This window comes from Bradysia coprophila, chromosome II (assembly GCF_014529535.1).
Source record: "Bradysia coprophila strain Holo2 chromosome II, BU_Bcop_v1, whole genome shotgun sequence".
NCBI lineage: Eukaryota > Metazoa > Arthropoda > Insecta > Diptera > Sciaridae > Bradysia > Bradysia coprophila.
The window spans coordinates 1872339-1886558 of NC_050735.1; the positions used below are offsets into that span (position 1 = coordinate 1872339).

General features: G+C 36.4%; 3 protein-coding genes across 4 annotated transcripts; 2 read left to right on the plus strand and 1 right to left on the minus strand.

The window, feature by feature from the left end:
- The first annotated feature begins 1616 nt into the window (after positions 1-1616).
- On the plus strand, positions 1617-6728 carry LOC119078758 (ubiquitin-conjugating enzyme E2-17 kDa). The gene is made up of 4 exons (XM_037186501.1): positions 1617-1776; positions 1929-2018; positions 5564-5849; positions 6099-6728. Exons 2-4 carry the CDS (start codon positions 1975-1977, stop codon positions 6222-6224), a joined length of 456 nt encoding a protein of 151 aa, XP_037042396.1. The 5' UTR covers positions 1617-1776; positions 1929-1974; the 3' UTR covers positions 6225-6728.
- Positions 6729-7964: 1236 nt separating this feature from the next.
- On the minus strand, positions 7965-10811 carry LOC119074225. 2 transcript variants are annotated; one of them, XM_037180244.1, is made up of 5 exons: positions 10387-10811; positions 10251-10312; positions 10047-10155; positions 9766-9990; positions 7965-9701 (listed from the first exon to the last, which is right to left on the minus strand). In XM_037180244.1, exons 1-5 carry the CDS (start codon positions 10466-10468, stop codon positions 8044-8046), a joined length of 2136 nt encoding a protein of 711 aa, XP_037036139.1. In that variant the 5' UTR covers positions 10469-10811; the 3' UTR covers positions 7965-8043. The 2 variants fall into 2 exon arrangements, with proteins under 2 accessions (XP_037036139.1, XP_037036148.1); XM_037180253.1 differs by having other exon boundaries at positions 10251-10305; positions 10387-10810.
- A 1368-nt stretch (positions 10812-12179) lies between these two features.
- LOC119079077 (sorting nexin-12-like) lies at positions 12180-13152 on the plus strand. Its single transcript, XM_037186927.1, has 3 exons — positions 12180-12387; positions 12539-12766; positions 12831-13152. The coding sequence occupies exons 1-3, from the start codon at positions 12297-12299 to the stop codon at positions 13004-13006; spliced, it is 495 nt and encodes a 164-aa protein (XP_037042822.1). The 5' UTR covers positions 12180-12296; the 3' UTR covers positions 13007-13152.
- The last annotated feature ends 1068 nt before the right edge of the window (positions 13153-14220 follow it).

Below are 14220 nucleotides of genomic sequence, written 5' to 3' on the forward strand. Positions count from 1 at the left end.
ACACAGAAACCTATATTTAATATATATTTTTGATCGAAATGACTCTATTTATATAGCTAAGACAACAAAACACAGCTGAAGTTTTGCTAATTTATAAAAGTATCGTGATTACAGCTGGAAAAAATATAGAAGTTCTACGATTATACAGTCCAATTGATGTTATTCATTTTCCTGCGTTTGGGAAATGGTGGTTGGTAAAACTCTAGTGGTTAAAGCTCAAATGTACAGGGATTCCAGCAATGAACTGCAGAGAATCCATTTTCGTAATACATTTTTGTATAATTCTCTTAAATTCAATTTGACGCGTTAAGCATGAATCGCTCACACTCCGTTTACGAAAAATTTCTCCATTTTAAACGTTTACAATACAAAATTGAACACGATTCGATTTCGTCACCGTTTAGTACACAATATTCTCTCAAAAATTCATTTTGATTCACTGGCTTTTGTTTAATATAATGTCATGTAAATGGATAAACCGATTCCTAAACGAAGTGCAATGCGATCACGGCAGAAAAAATAATACCAGGCTGTAGCTTTTGATTACTTGATTTGACTAGGAACCTGAATTATCTAGTAGCCTTATTTTTTGCAAATAAAATTATTCAATTTAGGCCAGTGTTTATTTGAGTTCATTTTCATACAGTGTATAGAGGGTATAGTGTTTAAGTGAGCGAGATGGCGAAACCAAGGTAAATATAGTGAGGAGGTAATGTCATGTATAACCGAATTACCATTTACCTTGGGCGAAACGACAACCTATTGTTCCATCTTGGGGTCTGCTGTCAGATTCTTTTGTATTATCGTTGACAGCAGACGCCTGGTTGATTTTACTTCTCGCTCTATACTTAAGAGCCAAACCACATCGAAACTTTCTGTCGTGAAGTGACAGTTTTGACATTGACATTTTTGACGTTGTCATTTTTGACACCGGAAAAATTCCGTCATAACCCCAACTGAAAACGTGAACTGTACACAAAACTTGTCTCTAAACAGTTAATTTTGAATAATATTACAGTGTTATCGTATCCCTATTGTAATATTTACGATAATACTGTAATATTACTCAAAATTAATTGTTTTAAGATAAGTTTTGTGTTCAGTTCACGTTTTAAATTGAGGTTATGACGAAATTTTTCAGATTTCAAAAATGACAACGTCAAAAATGTCAATGTCAAGTCTTCACGACAGAAAGTTTCGATGCGGTTTGACTCTAAGCACCGTATTAGGTCCTTTACTTGACGTTTCAAAAATGAACCGCTCTTGCCTGATTTATTTTACTTTGCGACCCATGCTTAAGTTATTTAACCAGAAAATAGGCCGTAGCAAGATGTCCAGGTGGTAAAGGCCAATACATTACAATAAACATGTATGTGCAAGCGAGTCTCGTGCCCCTCGTGCCTCGCTTTTTTCGAATGAACGCAATGAATTGGAATGAATATGTTTTAGGTGGTAAAGGCCAATACATTACAATAAACATGTATGTGCAAGCGAGTCTCGTGCCCCTCGTGCCTCGCTTTTTTCGAATGAACGCAATGAATTGGAATGAATATGTTTTTGTAATAAATGACACCAGGTCTACCAACATGAAAAATACTATTTTGTGTCTGTCATTGTAAAAAATTCTATATTTCTGTGAGAAAATGACATACAGTTAGTGAAATCCGTGAAATCCAATTGATCAATTAAGGGGATAAATAATTTCGATTTAGTAAAATTACGTTGAAAGCTTAACCTTTCCAGTTGATCTGCAATACGACAAAACGCAAGAAAAAGGTAGCCATCCATGTGCGAATGTAAATTGTGTAAATGATGAGGATGAAAAAATGTTGAGAGAAAAAAATATTTTTGTTTTATCGATTTTAAGTTTTTTTTTTCTTCTTGTTGAAATTTACGTTGCAAAATATTTTTCCATCTTTTTCCCACAGATTCAATCAAATTCCTCAATTCAAACCAATTTCATTCGAATAAGCAATGTCGACTCCAGCTCGTAGACGTTTAATGAGAGATTTCAAAAGGTAAGCCAAATCGAAATTTTGATCTTGAAAATTCTTCATTACATTTTGTGTGTGATGGTTGAAAATCTAAGTATGTGAAAAAATAATGTAACTTCATTGTTCCTCGCGAGTCACACACAACACGTTTAGTGCGCTAATGTTGTCGTGAGGTTGTGACCTAGAAATTCGTAACGTTTTGTTTGTGTATGGCCAAATGTGGACTCCTTGTGTTCGAAGTAACAAAAAGAAAAATTGGCTTATTAGGATCGATGTATGCGAGTGGTGATGCGAGCTTTATTTACAACATTTTACATCCATTTGACTCTGTCAAAATCACATTTTCGTTTCAAAACGTTTCTCTTTATGTTAATGACCAATATAGTGACTAATCGAACGAAAACGCAATTATGTTTCTTAGCTTCCGACCGAGGAGTACACCTGCTTTCCTACTTATGTGTACGTTGACAACTAATTGACCTACTTTTGATTTTAATCCGTTTACGGATCTGTACGAGTATTAAATTGAAATAATCCAAGAAACCTGACGTTCGACTTATCTATATAGCAAAGGGTATCTATTGAATACGCAAAAAATTGTGTTTGTTCTTTGGTCAGTTTCTTTGTAATCAAGCGAGGCTACCTTAAAAAGTTATGTCATAGATAAGTTGTGTTTGCAATTTGAGGATGACTTTTGTAGTACCTCCAGTGAGTTTTCTATTCTCCAATTTTCTGTCCTCAACCAAACACTGTTATGATCAAAGCGAGAATACCGAAGACCAGTTCATTAGAAAGTGCCTTCGGGTACTTGTCACTGAATATTGACCACGACAAATCAAAATCACTGATCCAAATTGTATTTCCTTCTCTCTAACCATAACGAGAGTAAATCTTCAGAAAACACTTCACCAGAATCTGCCGTAATTTGCATGACGGACTTAGTGCAAAATTCAAACAAAAGAATTCTTTTGTTTAAATTTTGCTCTAAGTCCGTCATGCAAATTACGGCAGAGATTAGAACCGTTCTTGGTAACAAGGACGAAAACGATTCGAACCAATGCAATGAACGGCCAATGAAAGTATAGAACAGGTATGGTCGATCGGCGAATTCTTCTTAAACGCACTCACATTTTATGTCAAAATAATATGAAAATGAATGCGTTTAAGTACGAAAATCAAATTTTTATGTCCTCCGGGCGGACAATAGACCATGCCTGGTTTACACTTTCATTGATGAACGGCAACATGTCTAAGAATCTACACCGAAAAAAGGAATTTAGAACGTAGTGACACTATTTTCCCTACATCAGTACCGCTCGTACAATTTATGTACATGTTTATGTGGAACAGTCTTGTTTTTTCTACGCGAGAGAGTACATTATGCTATATTATGTGCAAGCTGTATGTAAATTGTACTGGCTAAGCCGTTGTAAATCAGTCGCTGTTGTACAACAAATACTACAGTCTGTTTGGACTTTAGACTACCTAGACCCGATAGCTATCACGATCTATTTATTTCGACATTCTCTGGAATTTTAGAGTATTTCGACATTCTCTTGAACTTTAGAGTATTTCGACATTCTCTGGAATTTTAGAGTTTGTGAGAATTTTTCGAGGAGTCAATTTTTGTGGTCACTTAGTGTAAAGTCATAGTCCTACCTTAACTCCAAGCCCAAATACACAAATAATTATCATTAAAAAACTGATCGAACGACTCCAGCGAAACAAAAACGTCAATTTAAACAAGAAAAACTACCGACTCACGCTGTGCTACTAAACTAGCAGCTGAACAAAATTTGCGATTTCCTTTATTCATTTATACGACAAAGTGCAACGTAAAAAAAAACGTTGAGCACATTGTCAACCGAATGTAAATTTGTGGCAATGCCTAAACAATGTTTTCACTGTTCAATAACCCCAACACAAATCGGAAAATGTGCACCGTTCATATGAATAATAAAACGTCGCGATAAACGAACTTTTGGTTCAAAATTTACATACACACGTTACGACAAAGAATCTTTTCTCTCAATCAGAAAGAGTTACGAGCAACAGTTTCTCAATCGTTTTCTTGCACGTTTCCTTGTTAACTTTCAACCTAAGGTATTTGACACAATGGAACCGTACCGTGCAGATTGAACAAATGGATATCGATTATAGAGATGAAAGTGGTTCGATTTGTTTAACCGAAGACGCTTTGAAAATCTTGCTCCAAATTCAGTTTGCCATTCCCAAAACTTTGCAAATTTTTTTCTCGTCTATTAAAAGCAATGACGGGTCTCTTTAACAGACGATTATCCTCACGACTATCTCTCCACTATTTATTTTACAACAAAAGCCGCTAAAATTAACACAATTTCAATTGCTGTTGTTGCAATAGCATTGAGTATAATATCGTTGAATCGCAGCGGCTTTGAGGTATGAACTAGATTTTATAGGTTTTTAATCAGTCACCAATAATTGTTTTGCAATTAAAAATGAAATACTGACACATACATCCGTTGATTGTCATGAAAATTGTTGAATTTCGTTGCCTTTTGTCACATTTCCATAATTTGGTTTTTCGGCAGCAATTCGTAAACGTTGGCTTTATAAAGAAATTATTGAGAGACAAAATCACATTTTCGTTCCATTCGAAACGCTTAGACCAATTTGCAAGGATGGTCTTAAGTTTATCAATGAAATTGCAAAGCGAATTGAAGACGTAACTGGTGAGAGTCGCGCGAAAGAATTCTTAATACAAAGAATAAGTATCGCAGTTCAACGTCGCAATGCAGCTTCTGTTCTGGGAACATTCCCCGATGGAAAAGCGTTGGATGAAATTTTTAATTTGTAATTCGTTAATTTTCTTATCATTTACGTGAATGAATCGGTTTTTCGGGGATATGGAAGCATCTAAATGAACAATGTAAGGGCCCTACATTGTAAGGCGCATTCACATCCATGACATAGCGTCTCCTTCTATCGGACTGAATTATAGTGAATCACTCATGCTGAGTGAAAGGAACGAGCTCTGAATCCCCGTTAGTATTTTCAAATTCCATTTCGGTTGCGTTCTTTTAGGCATACAGCCAGTAGTCATGTTTAGGGACGCGATGTAGGGCAATTTATGAGAGTTTTCCAAGACAGTTGCAAAAAAATATGTAGAAAAATTTGTCGTGCCTCCTTCCCTCCTAGCCTGACATTTTTTTGTATGTTTTCGTCACACCAAAACAAAGTCCAATTCAAAATATTTTCCAAACATTTATGCGCCCCCAGGAAAGGCGGAAGATGTCCTTATCAAATAGCGACTGATTCCATAGCTTTAGAAATGTTGATATCGATCCCGCATGTTCTTTTTAATCGTAATTAAAATTTAGTCGACCTCATTCGACACTACTCATCTGGAATGAATAGATTTATACAAAAATACCATGACTCATTCGGTTGTTTCGCGATTAAATGAAATGGACGATTGAATGTTTTCGTTTAGTTATGAAATGACCTGCGCTGCATCATTTAGTCACACAATGCGTCAAGTATTTATATATTTATAGACGACGAATGTAACGACATTTTTCCGCTTTCAGGCTACAAGAAGATCCACCCACCGGTGTTTCTGGCGCTCCGACTGACAACAATATCATGATTTGGAATGCTGTTATATTTGGACCACATGACACTCCATTCGAAGACGGCACGTTTAAGTTGACTATAGAATTCACGGAAGAATATCCAAATAAACCGCCGACGGTACGGTTCGTTTCAAAAATGTTCCATCCAAACGTGTACGCAGATGGTGGCATCTGTTTGGACATATTGCAGAACCGATGGAGTCCGACATACGATGTGTCGGCTATACTCACATCGATACAGGTGAGATTTTTTTTAAATTTCTGTACAGGAAATGTCAGTGAAGATTAGACATCGATTTGCTTCAGCAAATGTACTTATACAAACCAATCTGCTCATACTTCTTTATACCATCGTATCCTTACCACCTAAAGTGAATGAACAGCTGAAGAAATTTTATGACCAAATTTCACTGACGTCGCCTGTAATGTTGTTTGTTGGGAGCGATTTTTAATTACGTAATTTCTCTGTTCATTTTGTCGCATGCATTAGTCTCTTCTAAGTGATCCAAATCCAAATTCACCCGCCAATTCAATGGCAGCACAACTATACAAGGAAAATCGTCGGGAATACGAAAAGCGAGTCAAAGCCTGTGTGGAACAAAGTTTCATCGATTAGCAGACGGCGAGGACGTAATAAATTTTTAGGAGTTTTCTGTTCAAACATAACAATTTATATAAAATGAAGAAAAACAAAAAAAAAAACACAAAAAACTAAACAAAAAGGAAAAGAAACAAGAGTTACAAGTTGCATCATTGCAATTTCCATATTAATTAAATGTGAACAAACTACTGGAGGTCAAGAATTTTCTTTTTTCTTTCGTTCGTTTTCAATCATTTTTTTTTTCTTTTTCGGTCATTATATTTGTTTGAATATTTAAAATAATTTTTTTTTTTTGGTTTAACTTAATAAGTAAAAATATCGGAGTTTTTGTAGAAGAATTTGATGGATAAAATAGACCTGTGCGATACAAAATCACTAAACAAAACAAACGTAAAATGCGCGCAGACATATTCTAATTTTGAAAATATATTTTATTTATGTAGAGAATGACGGAGTGTTTCTCAACACGAACTGGCTTCGACCTTTAAATCTTCAATAAAATTCAAATCAGTTTCTACATTTCGCAAGTGTATGTATCGATTTCAAAATAGAACACTTGCACAAGGACACTGTCTGTTAAATATCGTGTCAACGGAGGGAGGAATGAGAAAAAATTTCTTTTACTCACTGCACCAACGGAAAATGGGTCATTGATTCATTGACATGCACGTTAAAACTCATTTCTCGGGAGTTTAGTGAGTAAAAAAACTTACGTAATTGTTTCGAACTTTGTATTTTGCTTTGTGTGGTTGCGTCCCTCGCCTTCGGCGACACCACACAAAGTAAAAAGTACCTAACTCCTATTGTAGTTGTCAATGCTGAGCAACCGAACCCACAAGCATAATGATATATCTCGGCCATTGAACATAAGATCCAAATTGGTGTCAAAACGGAAAAATTAAATTGTTATTTTAGGATCTGTGACATGTCTATCAAATTTTCTAAATTTTGTTTTGTTGTCAGATACGCCAGACCTGCCGACGAATTTTATATTACGTTCGTCATCCAATACTTTCATTTTGACACCAATTTCGGCTTTCTACGATGTGTCACTGCTGAGATATAGACTAGGCCAATTCTCATAGCCAGGGCCCGACTGGCTACTGAAAAGCGATCTTGTGAACAGCAGGAAAAAGCGCTTGAAATGCAGCAAAAAGCTCTTGGTACGAAGAAAAGGCGCTCAAAAGGCACATCTGAAAGGAAAAGCGCACTTGTGATTTTCCAAATCGCCGTATATGGCCAGTCCGGGTAGCACATAGCACTCAAAAATAAATGTCGTCGACAAAGTGTTCTTCGTATCGGGTGTTATATTATGGCATAGGTTTCAGGGCGTGACCTTATGCGTCTGGCCTAGTAGTCGAAATGGATCTTGAGCAGATTATGCACTTCGAGTTTGTCCACTAAACGTCGTAGTTATGTCATAAGTGCTCTCTAATTGAATTTTATCAATCACCTGAGAAAGCGGATAAGATTTGGATGTTATTTTGGGTGAAGATGTTCAGCCGTAGGCATTGTAATGTTGATGTGTCGACGATTTTTCCTGATGTACACAAATGATATCACCACAACATGTCGATACTTAGAGAAAACAGTGAAGTGAGAATATTGACCAACCTGTCCGGTCATGTAAATTCGGTATCCTGGTTACTCAGTCGGACATGTATGGGCCGGGTAGTAAGTCTATCCTCACTTTCCTCGGTTATCTTTCTTAAGGTTTTTACTGCTAAGAAAGTGCAACGTTCAAGCAACAAGTCGTATTCTCAATATTAACAAATTTAATTTAAAAAAAACAAATCCGGCTCAACACTCCAAACACCCTTCGACTCCTAATATCTTACGTTAAATAATCCGGTCCATTGGCGACAATCTCAAACAGTTTTACAGCCAGATACTTGACCATTTCCCCGAATTGGTGTTTTTCTTCTTCGAATGCAGATATCATCACCGCTTCTTCTTCGATCAATTCGATAAATTCTTCTGCTAGGACATTCATGTAAACCTCCTCAAACAATTCAACATTTTTCGCGTAATTTCCTTTCTCCAATTCCGATTGCACAAACTGTATCAGTTCATCGTCTCTCATAGCGGCAAAATCGTCTGTCGCCATTTTGGACAATTTTTCGCCCAACGTGACAAAAACTTTTGCATATATTGAACTCCTTCCCATCGGCCTGTCCTCGGCTAATATTTTCGATAATCCTTCTTCGGCTAGTTTTTCCGCATCTTTTTCGGTGAAGTTGACCAATGTTTTCACTACGATTTTGCTCAATTCCAGCTCAATCAACTCGATCAATTTTAATACTTTGCCCTCGTCGTGCATAGAAAGACTGACTTTCGTTTGCTCAATTACTTCCTGCAGCTTATTCGATTCCTTTTCGATGGATTGAGTCATTCGTTCTGCTAAAATTTTCATTTCTTCTTCTGCATACAGTAAAAACTGGGTCGCTATCAAATCGATCACATTTGTCATCAGTAGCTCACCAGATTCAGTTTTAACTAGGTTAATTTCACCCACCAACTTGATAAGTTCGTCCATTACGATCTTAACATATCCTTCATATTTCAACTGCAGCAAGTCTTCAGGATGCAATCCATCAAATTCCTTCTTAACAAAAGTCCTTAGAGTCTTATCATCCAAAACGTGAATGGATTTTTCCTCAAGCAATATAGTCGTCCCAGTTGCTATAACAACGAATATTTGACCAAAAACCGAATCCTCGTCGATCAATTGTTTTCCTTCCAAGATTCTAGAGAGAACATAGCTGGTGATTTCGATACGCTCTTGTGATGTTGCTTTGAGGACCGTTTTCGCCATCAGCGAAAATAATTCCTGCTTGACAAGCAAATATAATTGAAACAAGGTGTTCATGTCAACCTGTTCCACTCCGTAAACTTCAAGTTGAGCGAACACGTCCATGACATACGATTCAAATTCATTTTCGCTGAATTTCAGCAACTGTTGAGATATCGATTTCATGAAGTCCTCGTCTAAGATGTCAGTCGGTGCTCTTTCCGACATTTTAGCCAACTGTTCGCTGGCTAACTTAATTTCTTGTACCTTTGCCAACATAACCACTTTTTTAAGCAGAGCAACAATGTCGTCATCCGATGGGGACTTACTCTGATTGGAAGGATCCAAATCTACGTACAAGTAGCCTATAAACTGACGAAATCGTTCACTTAACAATTCAACTCGATGTTCACTTGTAATCATTTCGAACTTGGTCTCAACAAATCGTTTCAATTCGTCAGTTTTGAAGGTTTTTTTATTCTGTGCAAATGCTGCAGCTATTAGATCGACCCGTTCATCGAGAAGTGACGCAGACTTTGAAATTTGATGTTGTTCCGCCAGCCAAGTTTGCAGTGCCCCTTCCACTAAACTGATCCATGTACTCTCTGCAGTTGTTGGTAAAGCAGTCGCAAACTCTGTGAACATTGCTTCATCTATCAACGTTAGTAGTTTATCCCGTATCGCTTTCAACATTTCTGTTTCTGAAAATAGATTCAGACTTTAGTAACCGTTACACCGATAAAAACGTCTATATTCATTTGGTACCACTTTTGTGGGTCTGCTGACAAATGAAATATTTCTCCTCGCTACAGTCTTCATGACTCCACTCATTTGCTAGAGGCCATAGAGCACAGCACAGCTCCGAATTAGTCCAATACCATGAAATGCATTGATTGCTCGAATCCAATGTTGAGACACTGAGTTTCGAATCAGAATTGCTTCCCATAACCGCCATTGATTTAGATATCCAGAAAGGTTCATCCACAATATCTGCAACCGGAACATATTTCTATTTGACCGAAAGTTTTCATTTCTGCAGCACTTACGTTTATCTTTAATTAGATCCTCTATGTGTTCGTGTTCGTCAAACGAGTCAATGGAAGCCAATTGCATACCATTGTCCATGCAAAATTTATTGGCTGCATACCAAGATGCCTTTTTAAACGATTTTTAGAGACAAGAGAAATGGTAAATTGTTAATTTCGGATAGACTCAAATCAGAGACAATCGTTAAATCTAAATTATTTTACCTCATCGAATATCAACTTGAACTCTTTCTTGCCAATCCAATCCACATTGTAGATCCTAGAGTCTCAACAAGTTATGACAAATTTATTACTATCTAAACATCAAATTTATCTGTTGACTGCGTTTAATTAAATTTACCTGTGGCTTCGTCATCTGCCCGAATTGATACGCATGCAATTTTCAGTAAGATAATTATCAAGCCAATAGATTTGTTCAACATATTGTCGATGTCGATTGTCGAATTAATCTACGCTTATTACAGGATTACCAATAGTGAATTTTACGGCCAATCAGTATTGTCGTTTTGATAAATATTTTTTTTTAGTTTTCTGTGCACAGCCAGAGTTATACTAATAATATCAACAGTTTCAAAATTGACACTGAAACAGTTCATTCTAGAGCACAACGCTCAACTTCAATAATTTTTTATGTACTGACGTTGTGTGATAACAAAAACTTATCTTTTTCTTTCGCCACGTTGGTTTCTTAGTAGATAAATGAATGGAAATCACTGAAGTCTATTTTATCAGTGATACGAAGAAGATGAGTGTAATGGCAAGTTCACATTTCTTACAAAATCTGAACAAATCAAATCGTCAAATGGTAATAGTACCATCATCTAATTGACGAATGTGACGACTCTACGAATGTTGGTGCTACCAAGTGACAGGATCATCATTGGAAACGAAATCTTTTGCTTCAAAGCTTAAGCATGCAATTTTGTATGGATATAAAATCGGGTAAGGCTACAACCAGGGATAACTAAAGGTTCAGTTAGTGTAAAAAGCTCAGCATATAATAGGTGTTCTGACTGTAACTAAGTAGTATGGACAATTTTTCAATCTTAGTCAGGAATTAGAAAATTCATTAACTCATCGGTATCTCATTCGTTTTTGTTTAAAAAAAGTTTGCACGAAGTGACAGAATGGTTATTATGACATCGAGTGCAAAGTGTTTTATTAAGATGTGTAATTGTGATACGAGACTGCAGTCGAGTGTCACAACACACGTCGTTTATGCAAAAGAGGCATCCGCGGTTCGTAGTTTTCGAACATTATGATGCTGAGTTGCAGAATAGTTATTCCACCGTGTGATGAATGCTTTTTTAGTCTCGAGAAGTGCAGATTGCCATTCAACTCAGTGCCGAAAATTAAAACTTTCGCTGGGCTCTTTTGTGAAACACTCAGCCACAAGTGACAATCTAATTATCTAGTGCCACCGAGTGATAAATGTTAGATATGTTCCTCAGGCCGAGTGTGAAAATACACATTTTCTGCCTAAAAAAGCATTTTTTAGAGACGTTTTTCTCAAACAAGCCAAAGGAAATTTCACTTTTCGTCACGGAGTTGAAAAAGAGGCTCTACTGCCTCCTGTCACAATTGCAAACATAGACCCTAATAAACTACTTTGTACTCGATGGCATAATAGGTATTTATACAACCAAGTGATAAATGCTTTTTTAGGCACTAGATGTGTAGATTATCAGTCGAGGCCGCAGGCGGCTAAAAAAGCATTCATCATCGAGTTGTATACAACGTTTTTCGCAATAAAGGCAATGGAAAGTCCTACTTTGCGTCACTTGTTGCGAAAATAACCATTATGCATCGTTAGAAAATACATTCTTCCACTAGATGTCGATTGTCAACCCAAGGCGAATCTGAGTTTTTCTTTACACTCTAAACCTCAGCGTATTAATTCTTCCTCATTACGATGTCAAAAAGAGGCGTAAAACAGATTCTGTCACAGAGTTGCTAGTGTCGGTAAAACGATCGATAGAACTGAACTAACCAACCAATGCCCTTGTAACCAAAATAAAATTTAACCTTTCCCACTGTTTTATCGCAAAATTCCTACTGGGTTTCGATCGTTCCATTGGTTTTCTCCGCAGAGATGTCGCCAGTTCGTAATAATTTGTGGGGCGTCAAATAGACGTCAGTCTTTATTAGATAAATGATTAAAACAAAATTATACTCCCATTGTTACTGTTAAAGTGAAATTATTTCTTTGTTTCTAATGTTGTGAATATGCAATTTATTTGAATAGAAAAAATGATGGTGGAAGCAGAAGAAGCTACTAAACGGCTTAATGTCAAAAAGCAAACATTAGATGATGCATATGCAGCACCAGCTAATTTTCTCGGTAAGCGATAAAAAAAAAACTTTTTTTTCTCCCTTGTTGTAATTAGTCCGCACTCCAACACCCCCTATTTCCTGTATCTCCTATTTAATCTGTGTCGATTCATTTGATGACCCTAATTCGTCGGATTAACAATCCGTTTTCTTTACAACAGAAATAGATGTCGTCAATCCGAGTACAACAATGATGACCGGAAAGAAGCGATACACTGATTATGAGGTTCGCATGCGAACCAATTTACCCGTTTTTAAAGTGAAGGAGTCCAGTGTACGTAGACGATACAGCGATTTTGAATGGCTTAGAAATGAATTGGAAAGAGATAGTAAAATTGTGGTTCCACCATTGCCGTCAAAGGCCTGGAAACGACAAATGCCGTTTCGCGGTGAGATATTTGCAAAAAATTTTCGATTTTTTCTTTGCTTATTGAAAATTCCATCAAATTGAAGGTGACGACGGCTTATTTGATGAACATTTCATTGAGGATAGGCGCAAAGGATTGGAGAGTTTTATTAATAAAATAGCTGGACATCCATTAGCGCAAAACGAACGATGTTTGCATATGTTTTTGCAAGAACCAATAATTGATAAGAACTATGTACCGGGAAAGATACGCAACACATAAACTATTTCTCGTATAAATTGGTGGTCGCACCGAGAAGACTCACACAGAAAAGATCAAATTACTGAAATAGATTTACTATACATTGTAAACACATTATAAATAAAATTACAATAAATTTGGAAATTGAATGGATTGGGGAAGCAATATTTTTGGACGTTTTTTTTTTAAATGTTCTGTGAGCCCACCCAAACCTGCCAAAAAAAATCGTTTTGGGTTAAAATATTAACAAAAGGCGGATCGCAATTAAAATGTGATTCATTGCTTACGAGTTCGAAGTAAGTTAAATCAATTTGTTTAACATTTTATGACGAATGCATGACACACAACGAGTCGTCTTTATTTACAAAAATATCCAAATTGGATTTACGCTTATGAAAAGACACGACAGAAAACATTAACTTTCGAGTTATTTATATCGATATCAATTAGTCAACCTAAAGGTGTACACATCGCATTGGTTACATTTGTCTATTTTTGTCACATTTATCGAAGGTCTCCTTCAACAGCAAACACTGTGTTAAATGTTCCACGTCCATGTCCGTCCTGACTATCTTGTTATAACATAAATAATAACAGACTTTATCCTGAACGGTTGCACCTGTTACGTTGTGAATGGTTTTTATCTGTTCAAAATGTATATACCCACGGAAATCCTTCAAATATTTTTACGCTGAGTTTCCCCTGATTTACTTCAATACATTTTATGGTACCTTTGCTGCTCCATTTCTTCCTTTCACTGAAACGAATGGCTAAATATACAAGAATCAAATTTAAAATTTAGTTTCTCTGTATAACCGTATGACTAATCGTTATTACTGTCGACGAGATGTTATGTTCAGTGCGAGGAGAAAATATTTTCGAGGATTAGAAATTGGATAGTTTCAAAGAAGATAAAAGAGTTGTAAGCAAGTAAAAATATTATTACAGTTTATGGGCTCTGTCACAGCTCTGATATGGCTGTGTAGATCTTATCTTTTGAAAGAACTCCGTGACAAATACTACGCATCAGTCGTCGTAGTGACAGCTGACAAATAGAGCACTATTTTGTATAAAAACACGGCAGAGTAAAATAAACCAGGCAGGAGCGGTTCATTTTCGAACCGTCAAATAAGGGACCTAATACACGGGATGAAAATGAACTCAAATGAACACTGACATAAATTGAAAAAAATTATTCGCAAAATATCAAGGGCTACTAGATTATTCAGGTGCCT